The sequence below is a fragment of the Scophthalmus maximus genome, chromosome 6 (assembly GCF_022379125.1).
Source record: "Scophthalmus maximus strain ysfricsl-2021 chromosome 6, ASM2237912v1, whole genome shotgun sequence".
Taxonomy (NCBI): Eukaryota; Metazoa; Chordata; class Actinopteri; order Pleuronectiformes; family Scophthalmidae; genus Scophthalmus; species Scophthalmus maximus.
In genome coordinates, this window is record NC_061520.1 from 9610421 (window position 1) to 9625784 (window position 15364).

Consider the following 15364-nt stretch of genomic DNA (forward strand, 5'->3'; position numbering starts at 1 on the left):
ACACAAACAAACCGATAATCAGTCGCAGCTATTCGGCAGAAAAATAAAATTGGGCTTCACTTTACATTAAAGAGATAATAAAGATGGATATAATTATTTCCATCCAGGTCCTATAAAATGTAATCCTTCTCACTGCTGTCTGCGTAGACACAAATTGCAAGTGGCTGACTGCTCTGTGACATATTTTTACAATCAAGATTTCATCTTTCATACATGTGTTACAGTGCGTATCTTATTTTGTGTGTCCCTCAGTTAATTTATATTGCTCTGACGAGTGATCCGCTACAGACAAATTTCATATAGTTAAAAAAACAAAACACTTCAGTGCTTTCGTGTGGTCTAGCAGATGATCTTCACTGTTTAACAGTCCTGTAGAAAAGTGTCAGTAGAATTATAATGCAATTTCTCACAGAACCTTTTTTGCATCAAAACACCTTTACTGTACTAATAAACAGCTGCTGTGCAGCCAGAGAAACTAAAGACAGAAATAGAGGAAGGCTGACAGTCCCCGAGTGAGACCAGCGATGAATTTTTTTACACCTACAGCCTAACAAAAATGTCATGACATCTAAATTTAAATTAGAGTTGAACTTACTGATTGGTGAGCTTGTTTGTTCAAATATTTGTTGAGTAGAGCTCTTCAAATTTGAAGATTTGCACATTTTCTCTGTGTTACACTCGTCTAAATGTGATGGTTTGACACCTCAGGCTTCCAGAACTTGTTTTTGTTTTTTAGCTCTTGTCTGACATTTGTGGAATATTTGTCTGACTGCCAGTGAAAATAATTGTGTCATCATCTGTAATCTGAGATTAATATTTACTATAGTAATTGTGTTTGCATCATGCCCCTGTAAATGTCAAACCACAGACAGTTACTGCATTTGTGGCGTACGTTGTCAAGACCCTACAGGTGAGTGTGATCCCGACCTTTGAACATTTTCCACAATGAACACACACACGTGCGAGTTTAGCTTTTTCCAAATTCAAAGCTCTTTTATTTGACCAGAGAACAAAGGGATAACAAAAATATTGCAGCAAATTTACAGCAAAAACTTTTGGTCCTCACTGTTGTTCAAGTCAGGACAGATGAGGTCTGCTCAGAAAACTTTAATAGGCACCAGTTTACATGCTTTGCGTTGTTGGAAAACCGGGAGAGACGAAACCGAGGCTCTCGTCATCTGTGGGTAAACGACGGGGTGTCAAGTCGGGCCCCATGGGTTGTGGCGATGTTGAAAGGAACAGAGAGTTTTACACATAATTCAGATTCATTCATTCAAATTTAGTCTCTCCACATTTGCCCGCTGCTCGGCCTCGTGCCGGGACAGTGATGTGCAGATCGGCCTGCCAGGTTACTTCTTGCCAAACCTCTGGGGCACGGCCATACTCCAGATCTGACTGGGGGCCCCCTCCCAGTTACGGGGATGCATTTGATCCTCCATCACACCTTGCCCTCTGGAATCACGGCCAAACCTGCACGTTGGGACACAACAACATAAAAAAAAACTGTGTTTGATGGGGGATATACAATGACAGATATACATTGAGTCACTGTGTATAAATACTAAGGAATTATGTCTAACTTGTCTCAGCTTTACTACATTTCACTGTTCAGAGCAGGAATGGCTGCAGCATAACAGGCAGGTTGAAGGCAACAGAGAACCACAGGCGACAGTTTTAGTACAATGTTTAAACACTTGAATCCAAGACTACAAAAATGGAATGCATCGTGTATTAAAATTTGTGTTTGAAAATTCTGACATCAGATATATCTGCGTGGTCATCTGCAACAATCAGTTGTTGACTAGTCAGTTGACAGAATTAAACTATTTTGATGGTAGATTAATGGATCCGTAATGTGAATTTATTATAAAAATTATCTGGTTTGCATCTTTTTCTCCACTTACTTACCGTGATAAAAAAAAAAAAAATCCATTGATTCAGAAAATGATTCCACAATTCAAGTTGCAGCCTTTCTGCATGAGATACTTTCAGAAATCAGGTCGCATCTAAAGAGTTTCAGAGGGGTTGTGTATGTTGGTTTTTGCTTGTTGGTGAGGGGGTTTTATCTTATTTCATTAAAAATCTTATGGTGACCCCTGTGTAGCGTCTGGTTACCAAGTGCAAGAAAATGTTTTTACCCAAACAGACCCGAGGGGAGCTACAGTACTGGCATCACACGTCACATTTTTCTGCAGTAGAATCAATAAATATTTGCCTTTAATCCAGTGCTGACATGAAAACTGCTGTACAAAAGGTTGAGATTTCTAAATGATTCATTTCCTCTGTGTGTGTGTGTGTGTGTGTGTGTGTGTGTGTGTGTGTGTGTGTGTGTGTCATGTCACCGACCTCTGTGGCTGATGGAGGACTGAGCTCCTGGTTTCTCTCTGCGATCCGAGCAGCAGAGCTCTGAGCACTGAGGTCAGCAGACGATCGTCAATGCTGCTATCTGTGTTTTCACTCTCCTGTAGCGCGCGCGCACACACACGCACGCGCACACACACACACACACACACACACACACACCCACACACACACACACACAAACAGAGAAATACAAAGGCTAATATCAAAACGCTTCTTTTGGCTTATGAATAAAACCTCGCAAACACATCTTGGGAACCTTGGGAAACTGAATTCATATTTGGGCTGCAACTCAAACCCTGGGGGGAAGAAACCCCAGTCAGTGTGTCCTGCTGTGACAAGGGACCTTGAGATGTTGATAGCACACTACAAAGGCAATGAAATGTGCCCCCCGGCTCTTCCAAATATCCATGCACCTTTATCTTTATGCTAAATAAACCCAGAGCTGTCTGTCCCACAAAGGGAAAACCCCATATTCCTTACTCATGATGTGACTCCCCCTCCTTCATCTGCTCTGCCTGTCTCTTGACCCCAGAATATATCACGGTTTATATCCCTCTCTGGCATGAGGGGGATCACTGTCTGAGCTCTAAATGGATTGTTTGAATGAGCTTCTCACACCTGATAAAAGAGCGACAATCCCGTTTATCAAACCGCGTCACATGGAGTGACAACTTATCTGAAAATGTTGCCGCGACTTCTGGTTGTGCACAGAATTTGTCACTCTCTGCAATGTGGCTGAGCTGTTTATGAGCCCTGCCCACAACACGTGTGGCTGGGATAAGTCTCAAAAGGAGATTTTTGTTTTCAGATGCCAAGATTATTCGGGGCAAATTGATTCATATGACGTTGCATCAAGCAGTGAGCTGAGGTGTGACGGATAGATGCTGAATTCCCACAGGTCAAGTGTGCGAGTGGCGTGTTGACTCACCAGTCCCAGCAGGCGGTCGGCCACGATCTCCTCTGAGCTGCCGGGCGGGATTTCATTTTTGTCCAGACCCCCTTGGATGTGAAGGGCCTGACTGACGCCGGCCATCGCCACAAGCAGAGCCAGAAGAGTCACCACTGCAGCCGCGTCCATGGTCTCACAGTCTCGGTTGAGGAGTTCGGATGACCGCTGGTGACGAAAAACAGAGGGAGAGGAAGATCTGAGTTGTCTGCTCACGCCTGATGACTCCGGGCGGCAGAGGAAGGGGCTCGTCCTGGTGCAGGGGGAAGTGTCCTCTGTGTGCGGTGCCCTGGCGAACTTGGTTTGGTGGTAACATCCTTGCCGGGGGCTTATATACACCTCATGGTCACAGGCTGGACACCCCCAGGAGAGCAGGAGAAAGATGCTGCTGTGCAGAGGGGACCAAGGGACAGGATGGAGGAAGAACGATCCCCTAATATGAGACTTAACCGGGTCCATTTAGTAGGATCAGGGCATTAGTGATGACAGAGTGTGTTGCTGGGCGTCCCTCGGGGTCGTCCAACACAACTCTCCCAGTTATTAAACAGATAAATCCCTGCAAATGGACCCTGATCCACCAGTCCCCTCTGACCAGTGGTCCGCACAGCACGTACACACAGGCAGCACCCATTACCCACTTAATAATGAGTCAATATGAAACAGATTAGTATGCAAATCTTCGGTGATCTAATGGGAAAAAGTATTTTGAGGCAGAGAAGCACAAAAGAACTGCAAACAACATGAATAATATAATGATATCATTTTTTTCTCCAGCCCAAATGTTTTACAGTAATATCTAAACTGGAGGCTACATTCATCATATCTTCTCACAGCTCAGGGTTTACCATAAAGTTACTAATTTTCATTTGAAGAAATATTTTGATGTTCAACATGACACGTGAAAATTTTTTTTGCAGGTGGATATCTTGTGATTTCTCACCTTAAAAATCATTATTGGTGCCATATAACGCACACATTCATACTTCTTACTTATTATTGGCATGAGTGTTAAGCACACTACAGGTCAATAGTGACGCTCTATATATATATAGATATAATTTTCTTTTTTCTTTTTAAACTGGCAGCTGAAGGGATTTCAGAAAGAACCTTATCGTGTCTCAGAAGGAAATCCTCCATTTGTTGAGTGCCAGCTTCCTTCGTTGAGTTAATTTAGAACAGAGACAACTGTAGACTTGATTTGTGTGAGTGACAGTGGCTTTATTGGTGCCATTGGGGTTCACTTGTTGTGTGCGCGCGAGCGTGTGTGTGTGTGTGTGTGTGTGTAATAATTAGTCACATCTTCAATTCTGGAAGAGACAACAGATTTGCCTCATCAAAGAGCCTAATGGGTGACAATCCGCTTAGACCCACACACACGCACACACACACACACACACACACACACACACACTACCCTTTGACTGCCATGGTAACCGGGATGACATCTGAAGGATTCAGGGGGGAATGAGTTTCCATCACTGTGGTAAGATCAAAAGTGCTATTTTGTTTTTGTGAATTTGTTAATGTGAAAGTTATTATTTTCAATTATTATCCATCATTTAATATGATGCTGAGTCAAACATATCATAATGTTTGATTTGTAAACGATCTGCTTTACCTCCGTATATTATACTGTATATAAGTTTATATATGTATATATGTGTGTATCGGTGAGGTGAGTGCGACCCTGAGCTATATTTTGATTACCTGATGGTGATTTTAGTGATTTTTATGAGCCTGAGCACAGAACGAGCTGCCCTTACTGTGCCCTTACTACCTGATGATGATGATGATGATGATGAAGATTGCCGTCATTACTGCTGCATTGATCGTCTATAACCATTGTCCTCTCTTAGCAGCCACTTGTTATTTTGTGTTTACCTACTCACAAACAACAGATAGCTTCTTACTTCTTCTTCAAGAGGACATTTACTATTTATGTGCCACTAATCTCTGCCCTTGTGGTGCAATATGTATCCTCGTGCTGAAAAAAAAAAAATCACAGCACAAGGTTATGGGCAACATAGACAGTTGTTTTTATTTTAAAAAAAAAGAAGGAAAACAAAGAATAGTACAGATAGTTAGATAGCATTTCGGATGTCAGAGGTTTTGCCGCCCTCTAGTGTTCTCTGAGTGAACTGCAGCTTTTACAAACCTACTTCTCTCACACAATGTAAATTGTCTGATGGGTTTATTTCGCCTCCTTTCAGTTTATCTACAATGTTAAACAGTGCAGCCAAACAAAAAAATAAATAAAAAACTGAGTCAGTCGGGGGGTACAAGAGAACATCAACAGGAGCTTCATGCAGCTAATACAAGATTGTCCAGCAATACCTAAAGAAAGAAAGAAACCAAGCCGACTCTTCATGCTTTACAGCCACTTCATCCACCCAGATTGCATCTAAAAAGAAAGCGTGTCTCATTCTGATGAATTCCTCTCCCCTCCTCTCTCTTCATGTTGATTTGTCCACAGATGCTCTGGGGCAGCGTCGTCTAATTTGCAGTCGCCTCATGTTCTGAGCCAGTGGCTCACAATCCGCCACTTTCCCCATAAGGCACTTGTGATGCAATTAGAAATGTCTCCACTGACACGGATGTACAATCTCGCCCTCACTCATCGGTCGGGATCAGTGCTACAAGCAGGGTAATACACTTCAACTAAATTTGGAAACAGTGTTTATACAAACGATGTCACCTGGTAAAACATTTTATACATCTCAGTAATAACAAACAAAAAATGAATGACGTCACTTGAAAACTTAAATGTGTCTGGGGTTAATGGGAGCATTAAGTGTGGTTTCACACAGTCATCTTATACACTGGGAACACGAGTCCCCTCATCAGCAGGGAAATCCGTTCAAATATTAATGTGTGGTTCAGAAATTTAAATGTCTATATATTGACCACATTTGGATATTGCTTCAGTCTTCAGACACATTTGGTTTCCATGCAACAGTGCTACAGCCATTGGCTATTAGAGGCTGTATCGTGGTTTTCTTTTTTTCTTGTTCAAGTTGGCTCAGGCAACTGAGTACATGTGACTGACATATTGACGAAAAAAATGCAAAAGATACAAACTGAAGAGGCTCCTCATTTTAAAAGCCATTTTCCTTTCCTTTAAACAAGGATATACAAAAACCATCAGGTTTACTTTTTCATTATCTTCTTTTCTAAGCCAGCCCAGAGCAAACAGCAAGGCCGGAAAACAACGCATTCAGTGTCCTGCAACAACTTTACACATATCTTACATACTGACATATTCCCACCGTTTACCATTCCATGGTGCTAACTTAGAGAAAATCCCAAAACATCGAATTTATATTTAAAAAAAAAGATTCTTTTCATTGCCCATATCAGTCGTCAGTCTCACAGTAGTTGAGGCAGGAAAGTAGTTTTTGTCATGGGCAGTGGCTTTTTCTTCAACAATGTCCAGTGTGTCTGTATGCATCTACTATTTGCAATATGTTTTTGTGGTCATGCAGTTCTTTGAGTTGTGATTTGCTGTCCTCCTTTCCTGCGCCGCTCAAATCTGATGACTGAGAGCATCGGTGCTCCCGTGCAGGCTGTGAAACACTCAGAGCAGCTTGACTGGACAGTCGGCATTTGCCGCAAAACACTGGTGTTTTCGGAGATGCACGGTACAAGTAGAATATTCAAGGCCAACCATCAGTGGGCTACAGAATAGGAGAATATAGATCCAGTGTAACAGGCCACCAATATGTGTGTGTACTGACGCAGTACAGTGTGCACAAGATTTCATGATCTCAGTCTACATGTGCACTTGTGTTTAGTCCGTTAGTTCCAAAGCAAAGACAGAATGAGAGCCACATGTGGTGATTTTAATGAATTCAGTCAGTCCGCGCTTCAGACAGAGTTACGAGGTCCCGTCGCTCCAGTGTGTGGCCCATTCCTTTTTATGGACAACGCCGGACTTCTCAGTCTGGAACTGTGGCCTGTCCTCGCGAGGGATCTTCACCGCGTGGTACTGAGGCACTTTGTCCTGGTGGTGGGCCCGTCGGAAGAAGCCACACTGTTGGCACGGGGAGAAGTGAAGCAGGTAGAGGATTAAAGGAGGAGGAGGGAAGAGCGGAGGAGAGGAAGGAAAAAACAACGATTTAACTGGTGACATATATGAGACAGCAAATCAGTTCACTAGGTAAGATATTCTGCTTTCAACATCATGAATAACATCTCATTTATTTCATCAGTAATGTCTCCTAGTTCATCTCAGATAGAAAAAAGCTAATTATCTCATGATGCCTTTGTGCAGACAGGGTGACAGTTTAATAAAAGGCGAATCCAACACGTCTATAATTCAGCATCAGACCTAAGTGCTTTCGATTAACGCACCAACACGCTGGCAAAGTGCTATTAGGAAAAATGTGTGCACACATTAATATGAACAAAAACCACCAAATGAACCTAATGATGAGTTTCTCCTGACATCAGGGGAGAACCAGTTGGCCACCAGGCGCTTGTCAAACGGTGGTATAAAGACAAGCACATCACGAAAATGAATAGTCTTCTTTGACCGGTGCCAGATTGAAAACGTGCAGATGATTAAACAGTGACGTCAGAGCAGGAGAGGCACAGCACACAGGTCAACAGACATCTCACAGCCCCGAGGGAGAGAAACAGTTTTGCATATATTCATTTACTCGCTAAAATGCATTTTATTTAATATTGAAGATCTAATAATATTGAATAAGAGCTCAGTGGCAAAAGTATATATATCAGGTTAATGTGGGGCTGTTACTAATTATGTACTTTGCCACTGTCTGCTGATTAGTTTTCATTAATAATTCATTATGCAAATGTCAGAAAATAGAGAAAATGCCAAGGATCAAAACTCCTTTAACTAAAGTTAACATATTCCTGTGTGCTTTATTTCGTTGGACAACCAGGTAAAACTCAGATGTATTCTGTTCCTAATCAGAAGAGACCGGGTAATACTTGAATTTGAAAAGCAGGACTGACAGAATTTTTTGGCATTTGGCATCATTTAATTGTTTATTGAAATGATTACTGATTCCAGTCACTAGATTAGGTTGGATTAGGAGGTTAATCTTGTCAGACAAACACAGCAACACTAACTAATTAAATGAAGTTGGGTTTAGAAAACATCCTTAAAACAATAACCATCTCTGCTATGATACCACATTTTTGTGATGATTTGTGCAAGAGTTGTTTGAATATGTCATGCTGTAATGAACACCACCAGCCACACAAGCGTGAGTTTTGTGGGTGAGGACTTTTACCGCTTGGAGTGAGAGGAGAACAGGCCAGAGGGAAATATGTGTTATATCATAGTTCTGATGCCTGCTTCTCCGCCTCAGAGGGTTGGACCCCCAAATGGGCGTGGTAGTACTCCGTCTCATAGTGTCGGCGCCGCTCACTGCGTTTGAAGAACCCACACTGGGGCAACGGACCACCACAGGGAAGTGGGGAAAGGTAGAACAGGGGGGGGGGGGGGAGAAATGGAATTTAAAAATGAAAAAAATAAAAAGGGATTTAGGGACAGAGAGAGTTCCCAGATGGGATTGAGAGAGGACACAATGAAGGAGGTGGGACAGAGGGGGGACAAACACAGGAACAACAGAGGACAGATGAGAGCGAGCTGGAAGGAATAAAATGATTACAGGACAGAACAAAGCAGACTGAAATAATTGGGCTGACACGGAAAGTGATGAGAAAATGCCAGAGTAATGGGAGAGATGGGATGAAGCCAGGGCGTCGTACAGCTGTTTATTACTGTGGTATTTGCTCCCAAGGGACTCGTGGGGAGGTGGTCCTTTTCTGTCACCTTGTAGATTTTCTCTACAGTTATTGATCTAATAATAATTGTTCGGGGACTTCAGAACATAGGACAGGTAGGTGCATACGTTCTGAAAATACATGAGTCAGGTGTGTGTGTGTGTGTGTGTGTGTGTGTGTGTGTGTGTGTGTGTGTGTGTGTGTGTGTTACCTTCCACAGTAGGCAGACAAGCAGAGTCAGCAGCAGGATGCCTGCCAGTATGGCTATGAGGATGATCCACCAGGGGATCCGGTACTGGTCCGCCAGACCAGGCTCGGGGTAGATCATCACTGGAACCTGGAGGGAAAGGGAGGACGGATTTAAAAGAAATCTAGGCTATATTTATCACTGCTGGGTTACCACATGGTAAAGAGACAGGACCGAAATCCCACTCTGTGGTGAAGATACGTGCTTTTAAAATGAGTTCAGAAAAGTGTAGGAAGAAGTGGACAAAGCACTGCCAGCAAAGAACATTTCGAATTGACATTGAGTGCCCGACACAAAGCGCCGTAGGCAGTGTAAGCATCGTGTTAACCCAGTCGATTTTTTTCCTGTACCTGTGCAGCAGCATCCCTGAGGACCAGGTGCTTGATGCTGGACTTGACGGTGATGTTGGCCCTGACCAGCAGCTCCAGAGCACTAACTGCCGGGAACTCCTGAGAGACAGAGAGACAGTGACCATTGTGAAAACCCGGTTTTTCGTAGCTAATCAGGTACGTTAACTGATCTTCATCAAAAGGCCTCCCCTGCAGGTTTAAAGGGGACATGATGTCCTTGAGACCCATGCAAGATAAAATGAAAATGAGAACAAAAGGCACGATAATGTTCAAAATTATACCAACATTTTCATTCATCTGGAATAAATCAAACCACAGAAGAAAACGACCTTGTCAACGCCATGTTCTTGGATGACCATGTTGGTTACAAAGCATATTTCTTGTTACTCTTGGATCTCTCGCTGCATATCAAAGGTGCAGCTGCGGGTCACTCAGCGGTCAAAGCTCTGTCACAGTTGCATCTGTAGTTGTTGTTCTGTAAATATTACTCCCTGCATTTATCCCTCATTCACTTGCATTACTTCCTTAAATCATCGCAAGGGCCAGCGAATGAGATTGAGAGTACTGTGCCAATAAGAAATGATGATGTAATGATGACAGGATTTTTTTCTTCCTCCCCCCTCACCTCAATAAAACTGCTGTTCCATAACCTGGCGTGGATCCTGAGGACAGCCTGGCCAGAGAAGCTGTGGAGGGGACACTGGAACAGGACACAACGTGCCGATCCCAAGAGACAGTCCTGTGTAGAAAACAAAAAGTGACAGCTGAGCCCTCAGGGGAAAGTTTTAGGTGGAACTGGAGACATACGCAGTTACAAAAGTATTGAAAAACGAAGTCTGCATCTTCTCTTTGAGGCGTCTACATTTTCAAATCTACAACAACACTACGTGATTCTTTTTTCCTTCCTTCTACTTTTACCTCTTCTCTCGCCTCTTACCAGTTTGAGCGACTTGCGTCTCTCTGAGGCTGCCACCGCTGGGGTGGTTCGTCCCACGCTGCCTTTTGAATTCACCTGACCTCCGTCCTCTGGGTGGGAGCGGCGAGATCTCCCGGTCTGGTGGAGGTGATGCATTAAAACAGGCAGGGGTGGATCAGTCACATGACACGGTTCAGGGGGAAAAAAGGATTTAAGTCTGCACGGACATGACATCAAACTGTACAAATTTGTTGTTGCCACAAATATCTTATTTTGTCTTGCCAATGGTCAAAAATATAAAGATGTTGAGTTAACTATGATATAAAACCAACAAATATTCACATTCAAGAAGCTGGTACTAGTGAATTTTTGAAAATCAACTTTCCTGGGGGCCTGTGGAAATAATACAACTGTCATGTGTAGTTGTGGGGGTTAATAGGCCAAAACAACAAAGTTTTGCCAAAGGAATCCTTGCCTGAGATACCTTCAGGTCCCATTGCTCAGTGTGGGAAGCCTCAGGGCAGTAAACATTAACTGGAGGCTGGACCTTCATTGGTCGTAATGGTGCATGAAATTAAGCTCTGTGAAAAATCGTGTCCAGTCTTTATCAGTGTTGTAAAATAAAATGTCTGACCTGTGCTCTGCTTACGCTGTGATCGAGAGACTGCGGGGGCTCTGCAGGTGAGGACGTCTGTAACTTCAGAGGATTCAAGGCCGTAGTCGGGGCACAGTGTGTGTCTGGGTGACCCTGAAACTTCAGGCTGGCGGGATACAGGAGCCATTTCTCATTGGCCAGCTCGTAAGGCCACATGATGTTTAGGAAGGCCGAGCCGAGCGTCTGCAGAGCTGGTCCGGGATTAGCCACCTGGCAGAAGAAGCGTATTATATGAGAAACTAATAACTGTTTTTTTTTCTCTTGGGTCATTTTAATTATTTATTACTTGTGTCAAAGACTGCATTCATACGAACACATAAAGATGGAAAAGACAAACACATGTGGGTCCTTCACACACACACACACACACACACACACACACACACTTATTCCTCACCACAAACTCAAAATCCACAGGGCTGCCGACGTCCTCCAGACTGGTCATGGCGCTCTCTCCCCTCACTGTGCCGCTGAAGAACAGCTGGTGAGGACGAGCGAGCCTACAGTAAAACACAACATCACACGTGCATGCTTCAGACAGCTGCATACGCACTCACACAGCTTTATATGGCTGTTTAGTAGAACACTTTTGTTTAAACTGAATTATATTTAATCTAAAAAAAAATTTGGGGCTTACGTGTGGCCATAAAGTTTTACCATTGTAATTCACTCAAACTCAGAAGTTTATTTTTATTTTAGGTTCCTAACAATTCTACAAGAAGGATGCACAAGACAACCTGAATTTTAGTTTGATTGATTTCCATTGGGTTTAAACATTTCCCTCAATGTAAGACATCAATCCAGCACAACAAGAAGTTACTACGGAACAAATGTGTCTGTCAACTAATTTGGAATTAAGATTAACAAAGGCTAAGTGTGTTTTTTAAGACTTTCCAAAGCCTAAGAAGGTTAGAAATATTGAAGTCACTGTTCAGGTTCTACTCACCCACTGACAGACAGAGGGAGCTCTATCACAACTTTAGCAAACGCGGTGACCGGGGCCAGGTCGAGCTGCTCGCTGATACTGAGAACAAGACAAGAACCAAACACAGGAATCAAATCAAAAGAGCGTTCGTTTGCAATAAAAACAACCAAAGCTTGACGTGAGTGAAATAAAACATGAGTACATCATGTTTGTCATTTTTATAAGAGAACATACGTTGTCACTAAGAGATCTGCTGTCAACTCAGTGGTCTCAATGGTGATGTTGGATGTGCTCAAGTTGATGGAGAATTTCAGCTGAGGGTCAAACACACACACGTATTTGTTACAACCAATATCAAATCAAACGACAAAAAAATAAGCAAAAAAAAAAGGTACTTTATAGAAGACTCCTTGATGTTTTTTGTTGTTGAGTCTCAGTGAATCGTTTTATTGCTTTGTCCATAAAATATGTGTAAAGAGATGGACAAAAATATTTCATTCATGATCAGACAGGACAGAGAAAGTAATCAAATCATCACATTTGAGAAGCTTTAAACAGCTAATGTTTGGAATTGTTGCTTGAAAAATGGTTTAGTAAATTTCTGCCAATTTATTTTCTGTCCTGTATTTATTAATTCATTTTACACTTACTATATTTTCCTGTCCAGAAAATCAGCTTGGACTGAATTTGTTTCTTTACCTTTGTATCACGTTTCACAGGGTTTCCCAGGTCACATTCAACTTGGGAACCGTTCTGGTTCGCTTGACATATCATCTGCAGTCAGTCATGACACATCAAAGAGCATTTTAGGAGGAGTACAATCATACAAAACATAAGAGTCAATATCATCACATGAGTAAGTTAACTAGGTCATCATTTCCGATACTCTGATATTGGAACCCGCGTCTAAAATACCAATTCGAAACTTGTTCCAAATGGTGCTGTTGTACCTGTGGTGGGACCCTGGAGCCGGCGTACGACAGCGTGTTGGGCAGGGTGATAAGCAGCTGAGCAGCATGAGCGTCATCTCCGTCCTCGTCGGGGTGAAGGGGGTCAGAGGGCATGTTGGTGACGGTGATCTCCAGCACCACCAGCCGCTGGTCCGACAGGGAGAACACCTGCACGTCATCCTCATCTCTGCAGAAAGATAGAGACGAGATCAGGGATGGAGAAGAAAACTAAAATCTACAGTTGCCAGGATGAAAGTCTGAAGGAAGGGTATAATTGGTTTAAAGTATAAGTAAAGCAGAATGTTGTTCACTGTATGTTGGCACGTAATCTCACAATATTTTATTGTACAAGAAATACCTCTATGTAAGGAAACTTTCTCATGAGTCTGCACTTAAAAAGGGTTTGTAATTTTAAAAATCCCTCCCTCTGATATGATAATAATAATTATACAAACTATATTACCCCCTTTGCAAATGTATAGCTGTTTGAGTTGGTGTCGGTTACTACAGGCAACTGTTTTATTAATCGACTTCACCAGCTCACACAGAAGGAGTCGGGCGAATACTAACTTTGGCAGAGGGGTGAAGAGGTCAGAGGTCAGGGGTCGTGTTCCAAACTGGTAGCTCAGCTTCAGGTTGCTCTGGCAGATTTTGTCACTGCCACATCCTTCTCGCAGGAAGTTCACCTTGAGGGGGGGAGGACAGATGAGAAGTGTAAGTATCAACTTTCAAGTTTTTGATATAAAAAAGAAATTATGTAGAAAGATAAGTGCTAATATGTGTGGTTGTATTTCATTTTACTTTTCTACGTCACTATGCTTAAAATGCAGAAATACAATTAAGCACATTTAACCTGAACAATGCTGTAGAGACTTTCCCCCACTACTTTACTTGTTACTTTATGAAGAGGATGCTCTCTGCAGAGATGTTGTATTTAACAAAGCTTAATTTGAATCAACTTGAATTCAATTTGAATCAACCATTGTACAAAAAAAAATTTTGCAACAGGATGAAATCCTGCAATTAAAAAACTGTTCTTTCCCTTGCATTTTCATGTTGTGAACAGACATCAGTATTCCAGCTGAATATTTTCCATGATATATTTTGCAAAATAAACTGTTTAACTTCTTTCTATAGAAATGATTGAATGGGAATAGCCGGTTAATTCGTCCCGACTCAGAAATGCTTTTGCTTCCTGCTAGTTACAGACCTCGGAGTGCAGCGTGTTGGAGGGGGAAACACTCAGTACAGGCGCCAGCTTCTCCAGCCTCTTGGCACCTGAGTGTCTGCGAGGAGGCACAGGCTTGATATTGTGAGTTATTGCCAATGAGATGGGACGCAGTTTGTCCTGGATGCTCTCCTGCACGGACAGAGATGATGATTAACACTCCACAAACAGTTAACAAAGTATCTGGTCACACAGTTAGGATGGAGAATGAAGAATCATTTCAAGCATTTTGAACCCTATTGAACAAAATATTCGGTGCACCAAAACAAAAGTAAAAACTAAGAACAAGTACCTAAAAAAAGATACTATAATCTCATTCCACAATAAAAAAAAATTAAATAGAGTTTCTGATCCGGACAACACAAACACATAAGTCACTGACGTGCAGTTGGAAGACAGCAGAAGTGCACACAGGGTGACGCTGCTGATGCAGCTGCACTTCTTCCGTCTGAGTGTACTCGGGCTCCAGTGAACTGCGGCCCAGGAAGTTCACACGGTGCGGGAGGCCCAACTTCCTGCGCTCTGTGTCAGCTTCAAAATGCACCACCAGGGCTTGACGGGAGTAAAAAAGGGGGTGAGGCATTGACAGAGAGAGAAAGTGGGTTAAAATACAGACATGTTAGCACACACACAGAGCACTTCAGGAGCCCACCAGGGGCAGAGCATATATTAAACCCCCTCATCTCAGGGAATACAGTATTACACAGCTGTGATTTAATCATAATAAAGGCTAATGTTACCACAGATAAGGTTACTAGCCACTGCAAATAGAAATGACTCCTGTCACTGTGCAGGGTGAGATGAAGTCCCACGTGAGAGAATGAACACAAATGGTCATGACAACAGAGGCGCGACTTACTCATGTGTGGTGAGTAGTGTTCTGGGTGGGCTGTGAAGGTGAAGCAGGCCTTGACCTCCACACTAAAAGAGTCAGAGGACGGAGACAGTTTGTTACTGATACAGGTTTACAACAACCACATCAAAAATGTAAATAGTAGATTGTTTTCTAAATTATATTTTTAAAGGTTG

General features: G+C 42.6%; 2 protein-coding genes across 6 annotated transcripts in view; both read right to left on the reverse strand.

Annotated features, from left to right (window-relative positions):
* Positions 1-1009: 1009 nt before the first annotated feature.
* Positions 1010-3597, reverse strand: npffl (neuropeptide FF-amide peptide precursor like). Its single transcript, XM_035631736.2, has 3 exons — positions 3293-3597; positions 2347-2462; positions 1010-1470 (listed from the first exon to the last, which is right to left on the reverse strand). The coding sequence occupies exons 1-3, from the start codon at positions 3440-3442 to the stop codon at positions 1350-1352; spliced, it is 387 nt and encodes a 128-aa protein (XP_035487629.1). The 5' UTR covers positions 3443-3597; the 3' UTR covers positions 1010-1349.
* A 1725-nt stretch (positions 3598-5322) lies between these two features.
* Positions 5323-15364, reverse strand: part of itga7 (integrin, alpha 7) — a 32995-nt gene continuing 22953 nt past the window's right edge. For 2 of the 5 annotated variants that reach the window (XM_035632212.2, XM_035632214.2), the window contains exons 11-25: positions 15195-15256; positions 14718-14887; positions 14318-14467; positions 13678-13793; positions 13108-13294; positions 12857-12931; positions 12392-12471; positions 12179-12256; positions 11630-11732; positions 11227-11442; positions 10599-10715; positions 10287-10400; positions 9662-9760; positions 9276-9401; positions 5323-7340 (exon numbers count right to left, since the gene is read on the reverse strand). In XM_035632212.2, coding sequence (XP_035488105.1) covers positions 7185-7340; positions 9276-9401; positions 9662-9760; positions 10287-10400; positions 10599-10715; positions 11227-11442; positions 11630-11732; positions 12179-12256; positions 12392-12471; positions 12857-12931; positions 13108-13294; positions 13678-13793; positions 14318-14467; positions 14718-14887; positions 15195-15256 — 1849 coding nt within the window. In that variant the 3' untranslated portion in view covers positions 5323-7184. Of the gene's footprint in view, positions 7341-8568; positions 8726-9275; positions 9402-9661; positions 9761-10286; positions 10401-10598; positions 10716-11211; positions 11443-11629; positions 11733-12178; positions 12257-12391; positions 12472-12856; positions 12932-13107; positions 13295-13677; positions 13794-14317; positions 14468-14717; positions 14888-15194; positions 15257-15364 lie in introns of all 5 variants that reach the window. The other 3 variants (XM_035632211.2, XM_035632213.2, XM_035632215.2) reach the window with 2 other exon arrangements.